The sequence below is a fragment of the Triturus cristatus genome, chromosome 7 (assembly GCF_964204655.1).
Source record: "Triturus cristatus chromosome 7, aTriCri1.1, whole genome shotgun sequence".
Taxonomy (NCBI): domain Eukaryota; kingdom Metazoa; phylum Chordata; class Amphibia; order Caudata; family Salamandridae; genus Triturus; species Triturus cristatus.
The window spans coordinates 635,375,397-635,397,394 of record NC_140590.1 but is presented as its reverse complement, the minus strand read 5'-3'; the positions used below and the strand labels follow the sequence as shown (position 1 = coordinate 635,397,394).

Genomic DNA, 21,998 nt, shown 5'->3' with positions numbered 1-21,998 from the left:
AACGGTTTTGTCATTGGTGTGAGGGGAATGATGTCCACCCTCTACAAGCTCCTGTAGAGCAAATTCTGCCTTATTTGTTATCCTTGGCCAAATATGGGCTTGCATTCTCATCAATAAAAGTTCATCTTGCTGCTCTCTCAAGGTTCAGGAAGATTGCTTCTAAACCTTCGCTCTGTTCCTCTTCATTATTAAAACAATTTATGAAAGGGCTCTTCCGAGTTTTTCCCCCAATTCGTGCACCTCCTCCAGAGTGGGAGTTGAACACAGTATTAGCTCAATTAATGAAAAACCGTTTGAACCTATCCACAAGGCTGAGCTTAAATTTCTAACATGGAAAGTTGCTCTTCTTTTGGCTCTTACATCGGCTAGAAGAGTTAGCGAAATCCAAGCTTTCACCATCTCAGAACCTTTTTTGCATTTCTCTAAAGATTGTCACTCTCAGAACAAATCCAAAATTCATCCCTAAAGTTCCGTCTCATTTCCACTTAAATGAACCAGTGAAACTGAAAGTTTTCTTTCCAGATCCAGCCACTCCATCTGAGCGAGCATTACATTCGCTTGATGTAAAACGTTGTCTAAAGTTTTACTTGCAAAGGACTAAGGACATCCGACGGTCCAATCAATTGCTAATAGCCTATGGTCAAGCTACACTTGGGGCTGCTGTAACTAAAGCAACTATAGCCAGATGGTTGGCTTCTACAATTCATTTCTGTCATGACAAAGCCAACAAACCTTTACAAAGGAAAGTCAGGGCGCATTCTACTAGAACTATGGCAGCTTCTACTGCATTGTTCACAGGAGTAACCTTGGAAAACATCTGTCGTGGAGGAATGTCCACACGTTCACAAAGCACTACTGTCTACAATCGACTCTGCAGGAAGATACAGCTGTAGGACAAGACGTACTTCAACATCTTTTAAACTAAGGTCAGATTTATGTTTTACTTATACTGCACAATTTCATGTGTTGTGTATATTTATACATTTTAAATTTGCTTTTCATAGTTACTGTTTTTTAAGCTGCATCTTTCATTTCCTTGTGTAGGTTACATGTTTGAATTTTAAGATTGATCATCTTATACCTCTGGTTATCAAATTGCGGGCGCAATTGGGAGTGTATCAGCAACAGTCCCCCACCATCCGCAAACAACTGTATACTTGGCATACTGCTTGCTACTCTGATTCAGGCATGTGAATCTATGAAAGATACCCCAATACTGGATAATAAAACAAGTTACTTACCTGTAACTAAAGTTATTCAGTATTGGTATCTTTCATAGATTCACATGCACCCACCCTACTCCCCGTAGAGTCAGTTCTCTATGTTTTGGGATATTGGCTTCCCACTCGTGCTAGGAAAATCTGAGGAGAACTGGCTCTGCTGAGAGGGTTCTGGAAGGGTGCTGATGTCTGATTGGTTGTTACCAAATCTTTGGTCATTTTGCATAATGAGGTGGATAGGCTTCTAACATATAGGCTTTAGGGCCTTTTCTTTGGGCCTACTACTACCACTAATACTTTTTGGCACTACTTTTTTATTTACCGGGACTCCCGCCTCGGCGACGGGGAATGATTCAGGCATGTGAATCTATGAAAGATACCAATACTGGATAACTGTTGTTACAGGTAAGTAACTTGTTTTCTTACAATGTAAATAGCTCAAAATCTCATCATTCCGAGGACTATTGTATTGCAAAAGCTTCTTCTTTGTTGAAGGTGCGCTCAGATTTTGTAATTGGCAACACAGTCAGGAGATAAAGATCCTCTGCTACCACCTACATTGCTCATGTTCTCAAATTTGAATCAACGGAAAACCTGAAAAAAACATTAAAATAAATTGCCAATTGCTAAAACATCATTATAGGGCCGCCATTTTGGAAAATGGTGTAAGGGTTGCTCTGAGGAGTTATTTTCTGTCTCTGTAAGACTTCTTAACACCAAAATGAAGTATATAGGTCTCATGAATCCTGAAAGATTACATCATCACGGCAGCACATCTGCCATTTTTAGGTCTTGTGACGTAAGCAGCGCATGCGCTGCTTGTCCTACGAGGGCTTCTTGGAATCGATACGATTCCAAGAGCCGTGTCCCAGCTCTGCCCGTGTTTTGCATTGGTGCGCGTCGTTTTGTGTCACCAATTATGCAAAACCGGGTGTTCTGATTGTCCAGGAGGGTTTTTAGTCACTCCTGGTTACCACCCTGTCTCCTTTTGTCTCCCCCCTCCCACACCAGGATTGCATCTTTTACTAGCGGCGGGACACAGTGGCTCCTAAATAGCCACTACGCACTTTTTTTTGTTATCACTCGGCTTTGCCAAAGGCAGCCGCGTGTTTATTTTTGCATTATAATTGCATCGCTCTTTCACTTAAAGTGAAAGAAAGCGCGATGCAAGTATTTGGCTTTTTTGGAATTTAACAGTTTCTAATATTGTTCCTTTGACAATCAACCTGTGTGCGTGGAAACAGTTTTATCACGAATAACGTTTCGAAGTTTATGGTGCGATTAATTAACGTCGTTAATATTTGATTATGGAGCACGTTAGCCATTTAAATGTTGAGCCGTTTCTTAAAGTTCTTCAAATTGTTATTTAAATAAAATATACCTGACACTTTTTTAATTAGTGGTAAAGCAGCACTAATAATAAACGTAAGTTGCACGTCAATGTAAGTTACTCTCCAGCCTGTCTAACTGCATCTCACACTCCCTGTTGTCTGTGTCCGAGATCCTGTTTCCGGGTTCAAGACATTGCTATTCACAGCTGTAGTGCCCAGAAAGGACAAGGTCAGACGCCCCTAGCAGAGGAAAGTTAAACAACAACTATCTTCAAACCCCACGTTAGCCTTTGTATAAACCTGGCAGTCAATGCAATTGTGAGAAAACGGAAAGGCGCCTTGTTGGGTGACTCATTCAAACTGTCTTCTAGAACCAACCTTCTCTACAAAATCGACTCGTATTTTGTTTATAGGAGGAAGTATTGTGTGCTGTTGTGAGTTATATGATACCTAACTATATGGAATATTTATGCTGCACCTGGCTGGGTATAAAGAATACTTACTGTCTTATGTTGTGATGAATGTTTGCTGTTGATACGGGGAATGCTGATACTGCTGCAGTGATGCCCATTTATATGGATGCAATCTCAGTGTTCTGTCTAACGCTTTCTAATAAGCCCCACGAATCCACCAAAATAATGGACCTCTCTACAACTCCTCGTTTCTTTAAGCTTGTTTCCAGTGCTTCATTCATGAGTTTTGAAACAGGTTGGCAAGTAAATGAGTAAATAAGTTTCCTCTCTGGCTCTTTAATAACAAGCATTTGCAATGCAATTGGTCTCTTTACTGAAAGTTTGAGCTATTGGTGTTGCTAATATAATGCATCGTCAATAGCTTAAACATTCAATAATGCGAGGCCTATTGCATTGCAAATGTTTTTTAAAATATTTATTTACTTTTTAAGCAATTGCGGCACCCGCGCTTTAGCTTAAGATGTTTACAGCTAAAGCAAGGGTGCTTCAATTGCTTCAAAAGTCAATAAATAGAAAAAAAATGTGGCTGCATGCCTTTCTTTTCAATTTTTTTTACTTTTGTTACACTTGCGGCACCCTTGCTTTAATTTTAAACATCTTAAGGTAAAGCACGGGTGCTGCGATTGCCTAAAAAGAAAAAAAAAAACCATTTGCAATACAATAGGTCTCGCATTACTGAAAGTTTAAACTATTGGTGTGGCATTATTAGCAACGCCACTACCTCAAACTTTCAGTAACCACAACCACCATCACCACAAGCACCACCAATACCAACACCACCAGTACCAACACCAACAGTACCACCAACACCACCATCCCCACCAGTACCACCACCACCATTACAGCTAACCGTATCAACCACTACCACCACACCACCACCACCACATACCACCACCAGTATCAACACCACCTATACAACTATGCCCACTACTACCACCACCTCTACCAGTACCACCACCAATACAACCACCAGTCCCACCACTACCACTAACCAGTAACACTACCACCAGCAGTACCACCACCATCCCCACCACTAACCCCACCACAACCCCCACCACAACCCCCACCACTAATACCACCAGTACCAGCACCACGAATTCCAATACGACCACCACTACCACCACTACTAATAGTATAATAACAATCACTAATGGGAAATCACTATTATTTATTACAATACCTTTTAATTTGAAAAAAGCCATTGCTATTTACAATACCTTTTACAATACCAATAGCTCCAAAACTCGCAGTTGCGAGACCTATTGCATTGTAAATTCTTGTTTAAAATATTTGGCCCGAATTAGCAATGTCTATCCAAGCTAAATTACTTCTCTGATACAAAAACACAAATCAAAAATAAAAATCTCTGCACAATACATTTTTTACGAAGGTATTTCAAGGGGCCAAGACTAAATACAGTGAACACAGCTTTTTTTTATCGGGCGTGACAAACTGGACCTTGACAGCCTAAAGCAAATAAAGCCAGCAAGTGGTTAGCCAGAAAACATGAGTTATAGATCATAAAGCCAAAGGCAGGTAACGGGCAGAATGCATTCCTAGGTTAACTCTGAAACTCCCCAAGATGTATTTCACATACCACAAAGCTGTGCTATATGGTAGGCTGTTCCCCAGTTGGCAAGGCCCTCTGCATGTGGGAGCCCATGCTCTCTCAGGCCAGAAACAATGCCTGCTCCGGAGTAAGGTGTTCGCATCTCCAGCAGGATGGCTAGTGAATCTGTACACCAAGGACAGCATCAAAGTGGCCCAGCTTCCCCCAGATCTGGTAGATGCCACCAGCTGCTCTGAGACTCATTAGGCACCAGGACAGGCAGCACGTTAGCTATGCAAGTAGGCTTGTAGCACTACCAGGCCAGTCAAACCCCTAGGGTGGGCTGTCTGATGTGCTGCATGAAAGAAGGGGTCCACCATTTTGATTTTGGTGGAATTAGGAACTCTGGGACAGGGTAATCCCCACTCCCCACAGGAAGTAGTCATATAGGGGGTGTTGTGACCCCAAGGGTAAGTAGCCCATTGGCCTCTACCCTGCGCTCTCCTTAAGACCCCTACATTCAGTATTTAGGTAGCCCCCTGACAAAAGAAAAAGAAGTGAGAGCTGCAGACTACTGGTGGAGTTGGTGCCAAACCCTGCCTGCCTGCTCCTGTCTCGACAATCGCGACAACCCAACTCATCCTGCCGCTGTGCATCATTCAAAAGCCTCGGAGAGCCTCCAGCACTTAACATAGTAGTGAGCATGTCCCTTGAAGTGGAGGAGCCACATCTCTTCAACCTGCGGGCAACGTCCTGTTCAATTTTCTGCCGACCACTGGGTCCACCGACGCAGCAGCCACCCAGGAGGAGTTCACCATGCTCCAGGAGGTGAGGTCTGTCTCCCTGCCAAGTGTGAAGACACCTGGACCAACAGAAGCCACCCTGCACCTATACGCAGGGTACCGGACCCCTAGCAGGAACCAAAGCTGGTTTGCAGTTCAGTCCGAACTCCATCGCTGAAACGAATGTCCAGCCAACGAGGGACATCCACATCGCAGAGGCCAGCACCAAGAGTGGCCTAGCTATCCTCTTTTGCCCCACCCCCTCTGCAGATCTAACTGAGTACCAGGAGTGCCTTTGACTCACAGGCCCAGCTGACCAAAACCCTCTGCACCCGAGTTCGGGTGCATTGGTTCGGAAGCTCCCAATCGGGGGCTCAGTTTGTGAGGGTCCTGGTAGCAGGGCGGCAGAGTCCGTTGTTGTGGCCCAGCTCTCCTATTTTCCCCCAGGTTACTGTTCCAAACCGAGAACTGTGTGCGCCTTTGACGCACGGGCCCAGCCAACCAAAATCTTCTTTACCCGAGCTCCCTGGCCTGGGTCCACGACAACTTACTCTGCAACCCTTGCTCCCAGGACCCTCACGGACCAGTAAACTTGAACTGCTGGTGGTATTTTGGTCCTTGCCCCCCCCCCCCCCCCCCCCCCCCCAGCACCTGAAGTCCTAAAGGTGACTCTCCGTAATACCTTGCCTGTAAAAATCTATAATATCTAAAGTACTTATCTGATCCCTGAGATCTTAGTGTATACAATTATATAAAAAGCTGTTTGTTTTCTAAATTGGTCTTGAGTTTCTTCTCAAGTGTTTCTCATTTATTGACTGTGTGGTCAAGAAATGCTTAACACTACCTTCTGATAAGCCTAAACTGCTCACCCACACTACCACAAAATAGAGCATTTAAGATAATTAATTTAACCTCTGTAAGCCAGTAAGGGTCATGCAACATTTTAACTAATGGCATCACCATCAAGTCAGAGCACCATGTCAACATTTTTAAGACTTCCTATTTTGAAGAGGCCCGAAAGATATGTTCCCTTTACTGCAAGATAGACCACAGTAATGTACATGCTGATGAGCTAATAACTTTTGACAGACATTAGGTCCATTACTAGGAACTGTGCTGCTCTGGTGGAGAAGTCAGCGGGAAAAGGCTGTTTCTCTGGTCTGGGGTTTGTGGCACCCGCCATTGGACATGGAGTTATGTTCATGGTTCTTTGTTGCGGGCAGTTTTTCAAAAGTATTTTTAGTATGTTACTTGCTATTTTTAGGTGTGATGCACCAGAAACGCTTTTTACATTACTATCCTGCCCAAATTACAGCATGCTGAAACTTTCTGACATCCGTACTGATTTGGTGATCTTAAATCAACTATTTGTTATTTATTTATATATGACAGTAGAAAAACAATTTGTTTCTAAACATAGACTGATGATTTTGAGCTAGCTTGGACAACCTATATCCGCTCCAAGCTGGGTTAGGCATCCCCCTCTCGCGCTCTGCCCACTCATTTGCATGTCTGCTCCTATATTTGGCCAGTAATAATCATAACTGCAGACAGCACATTGAGGCTTCTTAGAGCAGAATGAAGAATGAGACATGAATGAAACTGTTGAGGGAGAGGGCAAACTGTACTGCATTACATATGAGGCTTTCAACCCCAACGTCACAGTGCAAATCTGAATGGTTTTAAATGTTATTATCAGTATTATTCCTTCCCTTTTTTTCTGTAGTGCATACTCTGTATAAACCTACCATTTGCTTTCTTGTACTGTGATAGAAATGATGTAGCAAGGTGACCATTCTATTAAATGTTAATATTGCATGTTTATTGCAAGACACCCATGAATCATTGTGTATAGAACAACATACATTTCTGTAATCCTGTCCTCCATAGAGTTGGCAGAAGGAGATAAATGCAGCTCTGTGACATTAGATGCTAATGAGAGCCGCCCAGATCCCCTTGCTGAAGAAAAATGTTCTTTTGAAGTCGATGACTTGCGAGTATGTGTGCCTGAATCTGCAGATGAAATCCAGATGACAGAAAAGGATGTAGAACCAGAGCTTCCACAGGATGAACCAGGTATAGAGGGTATGTAAACTTTATTGAACAAGTCTAAGCCTTAACAAAAGTTATTTTTTGTGCAGCTCTTTCAGTGGCTGCCGCCTTATCCAGAATTCATGATTCTCAGAATGAGTAGAGAGCACTGGAAGCTGTGTGCATCCATCTGGTTCCAGAAGACTTGGGCAGTTGTTTGCTTAGAATAATGTAACCTACTTTGTCCCAGCATGCACCAATAGCTGACCCATGCTGCTTTGAGGTTTCAGAAATGGTACACATAACCTCTCCTGAACTCATTTTCACCATATTTATACTTATTGATTAGATTTTAATTCAGTTTGCACAAACCAGCTTGTAGTTTTCGAAACTGTTTTGTAACTAACTTGTGGTCAAAACCTGCATGCTTAGAGCTGTCCATGCAGTGCAGGACAATTTACTTTGAGAATGAGGTATGACATTTAAAAACGATAAACTCGCGAATGTAGCCAGCATATTCTTTTCCCCACTTTTTATTTTCCATTTTATTCTAGCAGGAGCAGGTTCAAGGGTCGACAGGCATGTAGGGCTGGGGCCAAGTCAGTTGGTGTCGTCCTCTTGTTAGCAGCTGCACGGCAGGTCTTCTTTCTTCTTGTTCTTCTCGTTTCGGAATCTAGATCTGAGGAAGGAAGGTTCAGGGTGCCCCTAAATACTAAATTTAGGGGTGTTTACAGGTAGGTAAAGGTCAGGGACCAATGGGTCCCTTCCCTGGGGTGGGTACACCCCCTATCCTGCCACTCTCCAGTGGGAGGTGTGCAGGAGCCTAGTCCTGATTGGGTAGGGCTCCCCATCCTCAAGATGGCGAGAGCCCGGAGTTGTGCTTCACCTCCCCTCCCCCACCTGAGGGGTGGGATTGGCAGAGGCTGGCACAACCCCTTTCCTCACTTGGGGTTTCCCGCCGATCTTCCCGCCAGAGTTGGGGTCAGAACCGGTGGGGGCCAGTTGCTGAATACAGCAAGTGGCCTGGAGAAGCTCACAAAGGCTTTGAAGCTTGCCCTGCCCATCCTGGTGGAGGAGACCTAGCACCTCGCCCAGGATGTGCATTGTTGCAGGCCCACGAGAGCGGATGGCTCTCTACCCAGGGGTCCAGCAACATGTTTGCTGGGTGGCAGCCTAGGCAGCCTCTCAGTCAGGACGCTGGTTGTTGGTTAGTTTCAGGGGGCATCTCTAAGACGCCCTCTGTCATGCATTTTACATTAAATCCCACACCGGCATCAGTGTGGGTTTAATGTGCTGAGAAGTTTGATACCAAACTTCTCAGTCTTCAGTGCAGCTATCATGGTGCTGTGGAGTTCGTAATGTCGACCTCCCAGCACCATATACTCTTAATGGTGACACTGCACTTACCGGGCCAGGAATGGACCTGGGCACTGTAGGGGTACAGGGCTCATGTGCCTGTACCCTCACCACTGGCATAGGGCACCCAGCTAGAGGGGTGACTGATGTATGCCAGGGCAGTGGTTTGTGGGCATGGCACAAAAGGATGTGCCATGTCGTCTTTGTGTTTGTTTCTGCACCCAGACACTCAGCCTGCAAAGGGGGGGGGGGTGTCTGTGTGTCTGTCTGTCTGTCTGTCTGTCTGTCTGTCTACAGGGCCTCTAAGGGCGGTACAATAAGTGCTGCAGCCCTTAGGGGCTTCTCTGGTCACAGTGCCTTGGGTACCTATGGTACCATTTACCAGGGGCTAACATGTGACCAGAGATGCCAATTGGGTTTAGGCTTCAATACAGTTTTAGGGAAGGAACACAGGTCCTGGGCACCTGATTGGCAGGAGCCCAGGGCACACTCAGTCAAAGTACATTGAGCAATTCAGCAAAAAGTGGGGGCATACCATGCAAGAAAGATGGCACTTTCTCACAAAGGAGAAGGAAGAAAAGATAAAGAAACCCATGGGAAGGTTAGAAAAAGTACATCACGGTTGTCAATTTAAAATACAACACAAACCCAGGGAGAATTTTGGCCAAACAGTTTAGGTATCCAGGTCATGAAAAAAAGATTTCATTAGTGAATATACACTTCTATAGACCTGATACTTCATATTTTCAAGCATTACTTATTTGGACACACAAGAAAGGTCTTCGCGTTTCAAACCTAATTTCTAGTTAGGGGTTTTCCTCAGGACCTGGAAAAAGAGCTGAAAGAAACAAAAAGAAAAAGTGCCTTTGTTACCACCAATTCATTCTTACAGGCACTCCCAAAAGCCTCTGAGGTTTTTAGCAATTTTAAAACTTTACCTCATGTATTCTTTTGGCTAGAACCTCTTGTGCCTCGCCACACTTGGGACACTAAAAGTGTTGATGCCAATGTCACTAACCAAGAGTAAAGAAAGATCTTTTAGGTTTGATGGCTACGTTTACATGTCAGTCAACCGTTAGAAAAGGATTGAGGAAACCGAATGTTACCTTGCTCAAGAGCAGATGAGTAATGATTTCAAAGACAGGCGACGATGTCACATTTCGGCAAACAACTACAAACAACAGAAGCAACAATTTAAAACTAACTCCGGGATTTACCGCGGGCGATACGAAACTTGTACGAGGAACAGTCCGCTGAACGTACCTTAATTGATGTCATAGATGCATTCTGTACGGAGATTTCAATTCTGCGCATCCAAGGGGGCGGTGGGTTTAATCTGCAACAACCGAAGTGCGAGAAACATTCAATACGCGCCTTCGATAATCGGGTGACAAGTAAAATAATGACTTCAGTTTCCTTATTTACCTTCGTGCAATTTTCGGCTGCAGACAATCGCCTGTCTTTCACGAAAGCAAGCGCGTTTGTTACAGGCATGGACGCATTTGTATGTCGTCACTTCAGACTCCGTGTCACATGACAGGGTCCGTTTTCAACAAACTTTGTTTCGGTTCCTCTGCATGTGTGCGGTTCAGGAAATGCATATACCTAATTCCGTTTCGCATTTTGAAAGTTTTAAAGTTTTTTTCTTTTAGTTTCGACCAATTTGAAAATGGCATATTCTGTTAGTAGATATGGCCAGAGGTTGACAAAAGTCTCAGAGAAAGCATCAAACTGCAGGCAAAAGTCCTGTGTATCAAGAAGTCCCACTCATTCACAAGACAAAAGTGTGTGTGCACACGGATTGGGGGTTGACTCACGTGAAGTCATGCTCCAATCAACATCAACAATTATTGCTATGGCACTTTCACAAATTGTAGATTTCAGAGAGCTCATTTAATCCGTCTATTGCGGTATTATATTTTACAATAAGCATCGCTTCCCTTTGTAACAGTGTTCTTTCCGTGTTGCCTCCTCTTGGATTTTCCTCAATTTTAGGTAGTACGGTCCACTTTAGGTCATTCAGACTGTGGTTCTCCAAAGTCCAGTGATGCACCAAAGGCGCGTTTACCATTTGTCTACGGATTCGTAAAATATAATACCGCAATAGACGGATTAAATGAGCTCTTTGAAATCTGCAATTTGTGAAAGTGCCATAGCAATAATTGTTGATGATGTTGATTGGAGCATGACACTTCACGTGATTCAACCCCCAATATGTGTGCACACACACTTTTGTCTTGTGAATGAGTGTGACTTCTTGATACACAGGATTTTTGCCTGCCATTTGCAGCATTCTCTTTGAGACTTTTGTCAACCTTTGGCCATATTTACTAACTGAATATGCCATTTTCAAATTGGTCAAACCTAAAACACTAAAAGAAAAAACATTAAAAGTTTCAAAATGCAAAACGTAATTAGGTATATGCCTTTACTGAACCGCACACATGCAGAGGAAAGCGCTTGCTTTCGTGAAAGACAGGCGATTGTATGCGGCCTAAAATTGCAGGAAGGTAAATAAGGAAACTGAAGTCCTTATTTTACTTGTCACCTGATTAACGAAGGCGCGTATTGAATGTTTCTCGCGCTTCGGTTGTTGCATTAAACCTACAGCCTCCTTGGACGCACATAGTTGAAATATCTGTACCGAGTGCATCTATGACATCAATTAAGGTACGTTAAGCGGACTGTTGCTCGCACAAGTTTCGTATCGCCTAAGGTAAATCCCGGAGTTGGTTTTAAATGGTTGATTCTGTTTTTTGTAGTTTGCCGAAATGTGACCTCGTCGCCTGTCTGTTCTTGAGCAAGGTAACATGAGGTTTCCTCAATCCTTTTCTAACGGTTGACTGACATGTAACTGTAGCCCTCTAACCTAAAAGTGCTTTCTTTACTCTTTGTTAGTGACATTGGCATCGACGCTTTTAGCGTCCCAAGTGTGGTGAGGCAGAAGAGGTGCTAGCCAAAAGAATACATAAGGTAAAGTTTTAAAACTGCTAAAAACAGCTGAGGCTTTTGGGAGTGCCTGTAAGAATGAATTGGTAGTAACATAGGCACTTTTTCTTTTTGTTTCTTTCAGCTCTTTTTTCCAGGTCCTGAGGAAAACCCCTAAATAGAAATTGGTTTTGAAATGCGTACACCTTTCTTTTGTGTCCAAATAAGTAATGTCAATGTCAGAAGTTTTTGTATAGCGCACATATCACCAGACGGTCTCATGGCGCTTTGCAGCCAAAGACAAAAGGAGGGTACAGTGACTCCTAAGCTAAGCCTGAAATTGAAGGGCAAAAAGCCAAGTTATAAGTTTTCTACCGAAAAGTAAATGATCGGATATGGACGTTAGTTCCACAGGAAGTTTGTTCCACAGTAACGAGGCAAGATATGAGAAAGAGCGGCCACTGTAAAGTACCGTCCGGATACGAGGCTGAGCAAGAAGGAATCTAGAGCTGGACCGGAGAGAGCGTCCAGGAACATACCATTGAAGTTTTTTAGCAAGATACAATGGACCTGCTCCATGCATCACCTTGTGGGTGAGACTGAGGATTTTAAAACGCCCTCTCTGGCGGACCGAAAGCCAATGCAAGATTTTAAGAGTAGGGGCAGAGGGAGAGCGGGAGGGAAGATCTAGAATCAGTCTGGCGGCCGTATTTTGAAGAATCTGGAGCTTACAGAGCAGATTGTGATTGATCCCAGTGAACAGGGCATTGCCGTAGTCCAGACGGCTAATTATAAGACCCTGGATCAAAGGTTTCCTAGCTTCCAAAGGCAGCCATTTAAAGTTCTTCCGTAGCATTCGCATAATCGCAAAACAGGTCTCAAGCACTTGATTTATATGGGTCTTCAGAGACCAAGAGTTGTCGATCATGATGCCCAAATTACGCACTGCTTGCTTAGGCTGGGGACATATACCCAACTCTTCCGGCCACCAGTCACTGGACCAAAACGGTTCTGCTTTTCCGAATAAAATGACCTCCGTCTTATTGCCATTTAGTTGAAGCTTGTTCAAGTTCATCCAATCATTAATCCGGAGCATACAACTTTTAAAACGTACTTGCACATCAGCTTGGTCTGACTTACAGGTGATAAGCAACTGGGTGTCATCGTCATAAGAAATTGTTTCAAATCCGTACTTCCTCATGATATTAGCTAAAGGGGTTAAGTAAACATTAAATAACACGGGGCTAAGGATGGAGCCCTGAAGAACCCCAACTGTGACTGGGTACGTGTTGGAGGCAATGCCGTTGACAGATACCGTAGTAAAGCGGTCGGTCAGGTAGTTCTCAAACCAATTGAAGGCATTCCCTCTGATACCCACCTCCCACAGACGAAGTTTAAGAATGCGGTGGGAGATGGTATCGAAAGCAGCGGACAGGTCCAGCAGGACCGAGATTGCAGATTCTTGATGGTTTAATGCTGACCTAATATTATCCACTACTTCGATGACTGCAGTCTCAGTACTATGAGACGCACGAAAGCTAGATTGTGAGGGATCAAGTAGCCCATTCGTCTCGAGAAAAACCGTCAAGCGTTTATTCTCTAGAAATTCCAGGACCTTCCCAAAATAGAGGAGCAGGGAAATGGGGCGATAGTTGACAGGCAGACTGGGGTCGGCTCGGGGTTTAAGTATAGGCTTAACCAGTGCGTGTTTCCATTTACAAGGGAGAGTGGCTTGATTCAAAGATAGGTTAAAAATTTTTGTAAGAGCATCCACAAATAGAGGAAGAATTTTGGTACAGGCCCGCGGGGGAAAAGGATCGGCTGGGGAGCCAGATTTAATCCTTCCTAGACTTTGTGACTTCACAACTTGTAATGGGTTTGAATTTAGTAAGAAGGAGAGGACTATTTGATTCCATAGGCAAAGGCAATTCACTGGTATTGATTATAGGGCAACTATGGGTGGCATCTGCAGACGGAAATGATGCATAGATGGCTTTAATCTTATTGTCAAAAAACAGTGAAATGGAATCAACCCACTCCTGTGTAGGCACACAAGAGGATTGTTCAACCGTTGGAATGGTGAATTCCTTCAAAATCTTGAACAATTCTTTACTCGAGTGGGCCGCCTTATTGATGCGCTTTGTAAGGTAAGCCTTTTTTGCGGATTTAATATTGTTGATATAAATTGAATGGAGCTGTGTATACTTCCTGCGATGTGCGATGTTCATCAGATTTGGACTTCCTCCACTGACGTTCGGCTGCCCAACTTTGTTGTTTATACTTTTTTAATGAGGCAGACAACCAAGGTGAGGCATTGTTTTTTATTTGCACCTTGATAAGTGGAAGGGCTATATCCAAGGCTTTTAATATAGAAGACTCCAACTTGACAGCAGCGGATTCCACCGCATCGGCTTTCTCGCCAAGTAATGAGAGCTCGATATGGGAAGAAAAGGAGTCTATAGAAAGTTTACGCCAAGGCCGAATCCAAATACTCCCTTTAGGGCTCATTTTGCTGAATGTCTTTACGGGCATGCTGAATTTAAGAATAGAGTGGTCAGTCCATAGAACAGGACAGGGGGATTCAATGTTCACATGCAGAGAGTTAGTAAATACTAAGTCTAAAGTATGGCCCGCTAAGTGAGTGGGTCCAGTCAGCTGCTGTATGAGTCCCAGAGTGAGCATAGTACTGACAAGGAGAGCAGAATCTGAATCAGACAATAATTCTGCGTGATAGTTAAAATCACCAAGTAAAATGAAATAATCCGCTGTTAGTACATGAGGTGCAATAGCTTCTAACAGCAGGTTGATAAAGTCCGCCATAGAACCTGGCGGTCGATAAATCAGGGCCCCATTCCAGGATTCAGGACCAGGCGTATCAATAGAAAAAATTAAAATTTCTAGCTTGATAGAGGAGAGGGAATCTAATACACGGATCTCTAGAGGGGCGGCTGTTGCAACCGCGATGCCACCACCTCTTCCAATTTTCCTATCAAGTCGGGTTAAATGATATTGGGAAGGAAACGCAGTGGCTATACTAGCTCACGAAAAGTCATGGAGCCAGGTCTCAGTAATAAAACATATCTCCGGTTTCTCTTCTTCTAAGAGGCTCCAGAGTTCAACAGCATGTTTGGGTAGAGATCTTGCATTCAGATAAAGGGCAGACACAGGGCTAGTACGGGAGTCGATGTCATGGGGCAGAGACTTACCAACTTTCTGGACATTGGTGCTCGAAACTACTCTATTAATGGGGGCAGGTTCAGAGTTCTTGAGGCGCACAGACGAGTGCGAGCACCTTTTGAATGAGAGAGCTTTATCAGGATTTAAAAGATGGAGTTCCCTACTGGAATAGCGCAACATAATGACGGGCCAACGTCCACCACTTACTTGAAGGCGACAGGCTGTCAGGCGGCGATCAGGCGCGGATGGGCGCAGACGGGCTTGCCTTTGGCGCGTGTCCGCGCCCCGATCCGCGTTAAAAAGACGGGGTGGGCTTGGCCAGCGCGACTGAACCGCTAACCAAATTAAGGACCGGAAGTCGCTCTATGACCCTGAGCGTCCGGGTTAGGCTGAATCATCCCTCCGCAACAAACGGCACAAGCCGTGGCGGAACGGGGACCAGCCGAGGAGAAAGATGGTGGGAGCAGCAAATAATCAGCAGAAACAGGTATGAAGGATAAAAGGATGAGAGAATTCTAAATAAACACAGTCAAATACACAACACGGCAAAATTACACAGCATTAATAAAATACAGAATTCTAAGATCAGGCAAAATTTAAAACTTATTTTTTAAAAGCAAAAGACAGGGGAGTGCAAGCAGTAGCAGACCAGGTGGCTGCGCGCGTCCGCTTGAAAATATGAAGTATCAGGTCTATAGAAGTGTATATTAACTAATGAAATTGTTTCTCATGACCTGAATACCTAAACTGTTTGACCAAAATTCTCCCTGGGTTTGTGTTGTATTTTAAATTGACAACCGTGATGTACTTTTTCTAACCTTCCCTTGGGTTTCTTTATCTTTTCTTCCTTCTCCTTTTATTGTTTTGGAATTTGAGCTCACTCAAATTCAAAAAAGGCTTTTGAATCAGTAAATGCACTGTAATGTCTTTGTCGTTTATGTAAAATTGGTGATTCACTGTTGTATTGTTTTGTGGTCCGAAAAAGAAAAATATGTATATTGTTCATAAAAATAATAACACAAACTAGTTTTTCGATAAAAGATACAGAATATTTAAAAATAAAAACATTTATTAATTTTTTCAATCACTATGAGTGCCACATGTGATTGTTTTGAATGAGATGGTGAATATTTATCAGTACTGGCAATGTTTTGTTGTATTATTCATAGTTTGATCCAACTTCACTGCCAGAACCTTGCCAGAACCCTTTATTGATTTGCTTTTCAGGCAAAAGAGTGCCTTCCCAGGCGGCTAACAATTGGCGTATTGCCAATGCTCAGGCTCTGTTAGCATGCTATGATAGGGCTCACTATGACAAGTTAGAAAAACTCATGCAACATCTGCCGGATGAGTATAAACTAAACCTAATCCAGGAAGGGAAGCTCATCACCAACACTTCCATAAAATGTGCACTAGATGCAGCAGACACAGCATCCCGTGCCATCAACACTTGCATTCTTTTACGCAGGCATGCTTGGTTCCGATTCTCTGGATTCAAGCAAGTGGTACAATCCTCCTAACTTAATCAGCCCTTTGATAAAGAGCATCTGTTCGGGCCATCAGTAGATACTTCATTAGAGAAAATGAAGAAAGACACCGAAACCGCAAAGTCCATGGGGTCTTTACAATTACCTTCTAACCGGGGTTCCTTTCGGCGCTCCTTTTATAGGGGTGGCTCAAAAAGTGTTGTCAGAAAATCCCTCCTCCTCGTATAAAGGTAACAACCACTCTAACTCCCCCCGAGGCTATTTTAGATAACAAGGGAAGAGGCAGAGGTAACTCCACCCGCACTTCCCCTGCCAATAAGTAGTGACTTCCCTCCGCTACCCCCCTGATCATCCTACCCCTGTCAGGGGACGTCTCACAGTTCCTACCTGTCTGGAATTCCATTGCCTCAGACAAGTGGGTAAGACAAATTATCCAATATGGTTACTGCCTGGAACTTAACAGCACTCCCCCCAAATATACTTACAAAATAACGTGTAATGTCACCAGAACATCTCGCATTCCTGAAACAAGACGTTCTCTCTCTCTTACAAAAACATGCGATAGAACCAGTCCCATTCGATCCTCAGGGAACAGGAATGTACTTCTTGTCCTTTTTAATACCAAAAAATGTCGGCTCTCTAAGGTTTATACTAGACCACTAGACCTCAGCCATCTAAATCTGTACATTCAGTAAGACCATTTCCACATGGTCACCCTCCAACAGGTGCTCCCATTGCTTCAATAAGGCGACTTTCTATCCACTCTGGATTTAAAGGACACCTACTTCCATATTCCCATCCACCCAGCTCACAGAAAATATCTCAGGTTCGTGGTGGACGGACACCATTATCAATTCAAAGTTCTCCCCTTCGGGGTAACTACGGCACCCAGAGTATTCACCAAGTGTCTTGCAGTGGTCGCAGCTCATTCAAGAAGAAAGCACATTCACATCTTCCCTTACCTGGACGACTGGCTAATAAAAGCCAAATCACAACACAGCTGCATACTCCACACTCATAACACAGTGCAGCTGCTTCACGACTTGGGATTCACTGTAAACCTCACCAAGTCTCACCTCCAGCCGGTCAACACGCAAGCGTATCTAGGCGCTACAATAGACATTTGCAAAGCTTTAGCATACCCCAACCCAGTCAGGATACGCAACATGCGAAATCTGATATTACAATTTCAGCCCCAACACTCACTACCAGCCCAAGTGTTTATGCAATTAATCGGCATGATGGCTTCTTGCATTCTAATCGTCCCTTACGCAAGACTTCAAATGCGTCTCCTACAGGAATGCTTGGCACGTCAGCGGAACAAGGCTCAAGGTCAGCTAACAGATCTTGGTAGACGGCCGCACCCATCGCTCTCTGCACTGGTGGAATATACAAAACCTTTCCAAAGACCGGCCATGCCTCAACCCGGTTCCACAGATAGTGTTAACAGCGGACACATCACTCAATGTTTGGGAAGCTCATCTTCAAAAACACACTGTTCAGGGCACATGGACCCTAGAACAGAAACAACTTCGCATAACCTGACTAGAGCTACAAGCGAGTTTTCTGGCATTGAAAGGTTTTCAACTGCATTTAGTAGACAAAGCTGTCTTAGTCCGTGCAGACAATATGACCGCAATGTACTACATACAAACACAGGAAGGGACACACTCTCTATAGATTTCACGCCTAGCTCAAAGCATATGGAAATGGGCCATACCTCAAAAGATATATCTCATTGCGGTACACCTCCCAGGAGTAAACAACCAAATCGCAGATATGCTCAGTCATCAAAAACAACAGATCCCCGAATAGGAACTACAGCCTCAAGTTCTGATCCCATTCTTCCAAATGTGGGGCTATCCAGAAATAGATCTGTTCGCAACACACCGCAACGCAAAATGCCCAAACTTCACGTCCAGTTATTCACACCCATCATCCAAAGGCAATGCGCTATGGATGAATTGGTCAGGCAGATTTGCTTACGCTTTTCCACCTCTCCCGCTAATTCCATTAGTGGTTCGGAAGCTCAAGCAACAGTCTCTTACAATGATACTAGTTGCTCTCACATGGGCTCGACAACCCTGGTTCACAACCCTATTGGAATAATCAGTAGTTCCTCACCAAAAACTGCACCTCTCCCCCAAGCTTCTCACTCAGAACCATGGAGAGATAAGCCATTCAGATCCCAGTCAACTCAACCTTGCAATCTAGCACCTGAAATCATAGAGTTTGGCTACCTTAATCTCCCGCCAGACTGCATGAACATCATTAAAGAGGCTAGATGCCCTACCACTAGAGCATGCTACGCTGCAAAGTGGAAGCAATTTGTAATTTACTGCTCAATCAAATCAATCCACCAGATGTTTTCAATCCAAAATATCATTTGCTAATAATTTACACCTACAGCGTTGTAATTTAGCCTATACATCTATATGGTTACATTTTGCTGGAATAGCCGCTTACCTGCAAAAAAGACATTTGTCTTTTTTTTTCGCGTGCCCGCTATCAAGGCATTTATGGAAGGACTTAAAAGAATCATCCTTCCTAGACTTCCACCTTCTCCAATGTGAAATCTTAATATAGTCCTTACAAGACTCATGGGCCCACCATTTGAACCTCTGCACAAATGTTAGTTACAATTTCTCACTTGGAAAGTAGCTTTTCTTATAGCCATCACATCTCTCAGAAGAGTTGGTGAGCTCCAGGCACTAACTAGACAAGAACCATTTTTACATATTCATAAAAAAAAGTGGTTCTTAGGACTAATTCCAAATTTCTACCTAAAGTAGTTTCTGCCTTTAATCTCAACCAGTCTGTTGAGCTACCTGTATTTTTTCCTCAACCAGACTCCATGCCAGAACGTTCTCTTCACACATTAGACGTAAAAAGAGCAATTCTATATTACATTAACCCCTTCAGCGCTGCGCGGATTTCCGCGCAGTGCTGAAGATTCTGAGCGCGGGCGGGGCCATGACGGAACGGTTCCGTCATAAGCACAGCCCAACCGACGTGCATGACGGAACCGTTCCGTCATAAGCGTCGAAGGGGTTAAAATAACTAAATATTAAGGAAAAACAAAATAACTTTGTTGCTTTTTCACCACCGCATAAATGCAATCCCATATAAAAAGCCGGTATTGCAGGGTGGATCGTTAAATGCATCCAAATATGTTATATTAAAGCATAGCGCACATTAACAGTTCCCCCTAGGGCGCACTATAGATACAAACTAGGGGCTTCTATGGCATTCTTAGGGAACATACCCTTAGATGACATCTGCAAAGCAGCAACATGGTCTACGCCACACACCTTCACAAAGCACTATTGTGTAGATGTGTTAGCGAAACAACAAGCTATTGTGGGTCAGGCCGTTTTAAGATCACTATTTCAAACCACTGCCACAGACACAGGTCAGCCACCGCTTGGGAGATAACTGTTGTATAGTCTATGCTAAAGCATATGATCTACAGCTCATATGCCTCAAACGGAAAATGCTACTTACCCAGTATGCATCTGTTCTTGTCATATAGAGATGTAGATTTATATGGGCCCACCCGCCTCCCCGTGAATCTTTGTCTGGTGCAGTATCATCTTACTTCGATACAATATACATGGACATCTCTTTCTTCTCTTACTAACTCCATCACCCTTACAACCAAACAATCTGGGGATGGAGCCGATGCCCATGCGCACTATTACCGAAAGGAGTCGTCGCCTACCTCGTGACTAAAATACTTTTTTTTTTTTAACAACCGATTTTTATTGTCAGTTGCACATTAATAGGACCGCAAAGGACATTTTTGTTTTTTTAAAGAAACAAAACAAACACAATCTTTGACCTTGAATGTCATCTCGGATACCTCCCCCCCCTCCCCCCAACAACCTCCCCCCCCCCCCCAAGTTGCGCAATTCCCACTGATGCCCGCTCACCCACCCATACTCAAGGACCAATGGGAGTAAAGAAAATGACGGCCTACCCGATCTGGTGGAGGACCATCCCACTCTGAGCGCACACACACCCCCTGCAACCCCCTCCCCCCCAGATATCAGACCCAACCACTCTAGCCCTACCCACATCCCACTAGGAGATCCTCCGTCGCCGTTGGAGACTCCAGCCACAGGCCCCTATAGTCCGCCCACCGCTTCCATTTTTTATAGTGCTTGCTCGGACAGCCCCGGGACACAAAGATGGGCTGTTCCAGCCCCATGCAGAAGTCTAGGCCATTTTTCCAAGCAGCCACCGAGGTAGCCCGCACATCCTTCCACATCCTGGCAATGTCGCGTTTCGCCAATGTAAGGCCCAGCTGCATAAGGTGCCGTTTATAGATATTGCCCCCGATGCCATCCATTACATGTAGCAGTGCGAGCTGTGGCGTACGCGGGAGCAACCACCCCAGGACCTCAGATAGACCAGAGAAGACCCCCCTCCAGAAGCAGTCCAGCGATGAACAATGCCAGACTGTATGCAGGAATGTGCCCTCCGCCCCACCACACCGGAGGCATTCCGTGGAGGCAACCAGGCCCGCCCGATACAGTCGCACCCGAGTATAGTAGACCCGGTGAAGGTACTTGAACTGGATGAGGCGGAGGCGCATCGCAATGGCCGCTCCCCGAGGGGCGGCCAGGGCCTCCCTCCAATCCTCGTCCTCCAGCGTACCCACATCCTCCTCCCACACCCTCCGTAGCTTCTCCAATGGAGGCACACTGTGGGTGACCAGGGACTGATAAATCCGCGAAATCTTTTTGGTTGCGAGATCACCCATGAAGACCTTCGCCTCCAACGTGCTAATCTCGGGAATGGAGGCGAGACCCTCCAGGCTGGGGGAGAGCGCATGACGGAGCTGGAGGTACCGGTAGAACTGTGTCCGGGGCATGACAAATTCTTCCTGCAGATCCCGGAACGATTTAAGGGACCCATTCCGCATCATGTCGCCCAGGGTGGAAATGCCGATGGCATCCCATCTGCTAAAACCTTGTAGCGCCGCCAGCTCCGGCAGACGTCCATTCTGCCACAAAGGGGTTTCCCCCGTCAGTGTATTCCACCACCCCATTCTTCTTAGAGACTGCCGCCAGATCTGGAAGACCACCCTGGACACCGGCGGCAGTGCACTCCGCAGCGTCGCCGAGTAGAGGATTGTGTGGAGAGTGTAACGCCTCATTAGGTGCCTTTCCAGTGCATAAGCCGGGTCCCCTCGGTCTCCATTCCACCACTCGTTGAGGACCAACAGGTGTGAGGCCTGATAGTATGAAAGCATATCTGAGGTCGCCAGCCCTCCACAGTAGGTGGAGAGAAAGCACGTGCGCAGCGCCACCCGCACCTCCCTCTGCCCCCATAGAAACCGGCCCAGCACCGAATTCATCAGTCGGAACCAGCGAGGCGCGCTCGGGTACGGGTGATTCTGTAATTGATAGAGCAAGCGGGGGAGCACAACCATCTTAAAGATTGCCGATCTACCATATATAGTCAGCGGCATACAGGACCAAGTCGTAATATCTGCCCGGACGCGCTCCCACACCGGTGCCAAGTTCCTTCCCACGATATCTCTGGCACCTCCGACAGGAAAACTCCCAGGTATTTAAGTCCTCCGTCCGCTACCTGTAGCGCAGATGCCCACGCGCCCACCCCCACCCGAGTACCCAAGACCCACAGTGTGGACTTGCG

At 44.9% G+C, this 21,998-nt stretch overlaps 1 protein-coding gene across 5 annotated transcripts in view; it reads left to right on the top strand.

Moving 5' to 3' along the window:
* Positions 1-21,998, top strand: part of BPTF (bromodomain PHD finger transcription factor) — a 1,440,172-nt gene that overhangs the window by 99,015 nt on the left and 1,319,159 nt on the right. For 4 of the 5 annotated variants that reach the window (XM_085617261.1, XM_085617262.1, XM_085617258.1 and 1 more), the window contains exon 5: positions 7,246-7,440. In XM_085617261.1, the coding sequence (XP_085473387.1) occupies positions 7,246-7,440 (195 nt within the window). The remainder of the gene's footprint in view (positions 1-7,245; positions 7,441-21,998) is intronic. The other variant, XM_085617259.1, reaches the window with a different exon arrangement.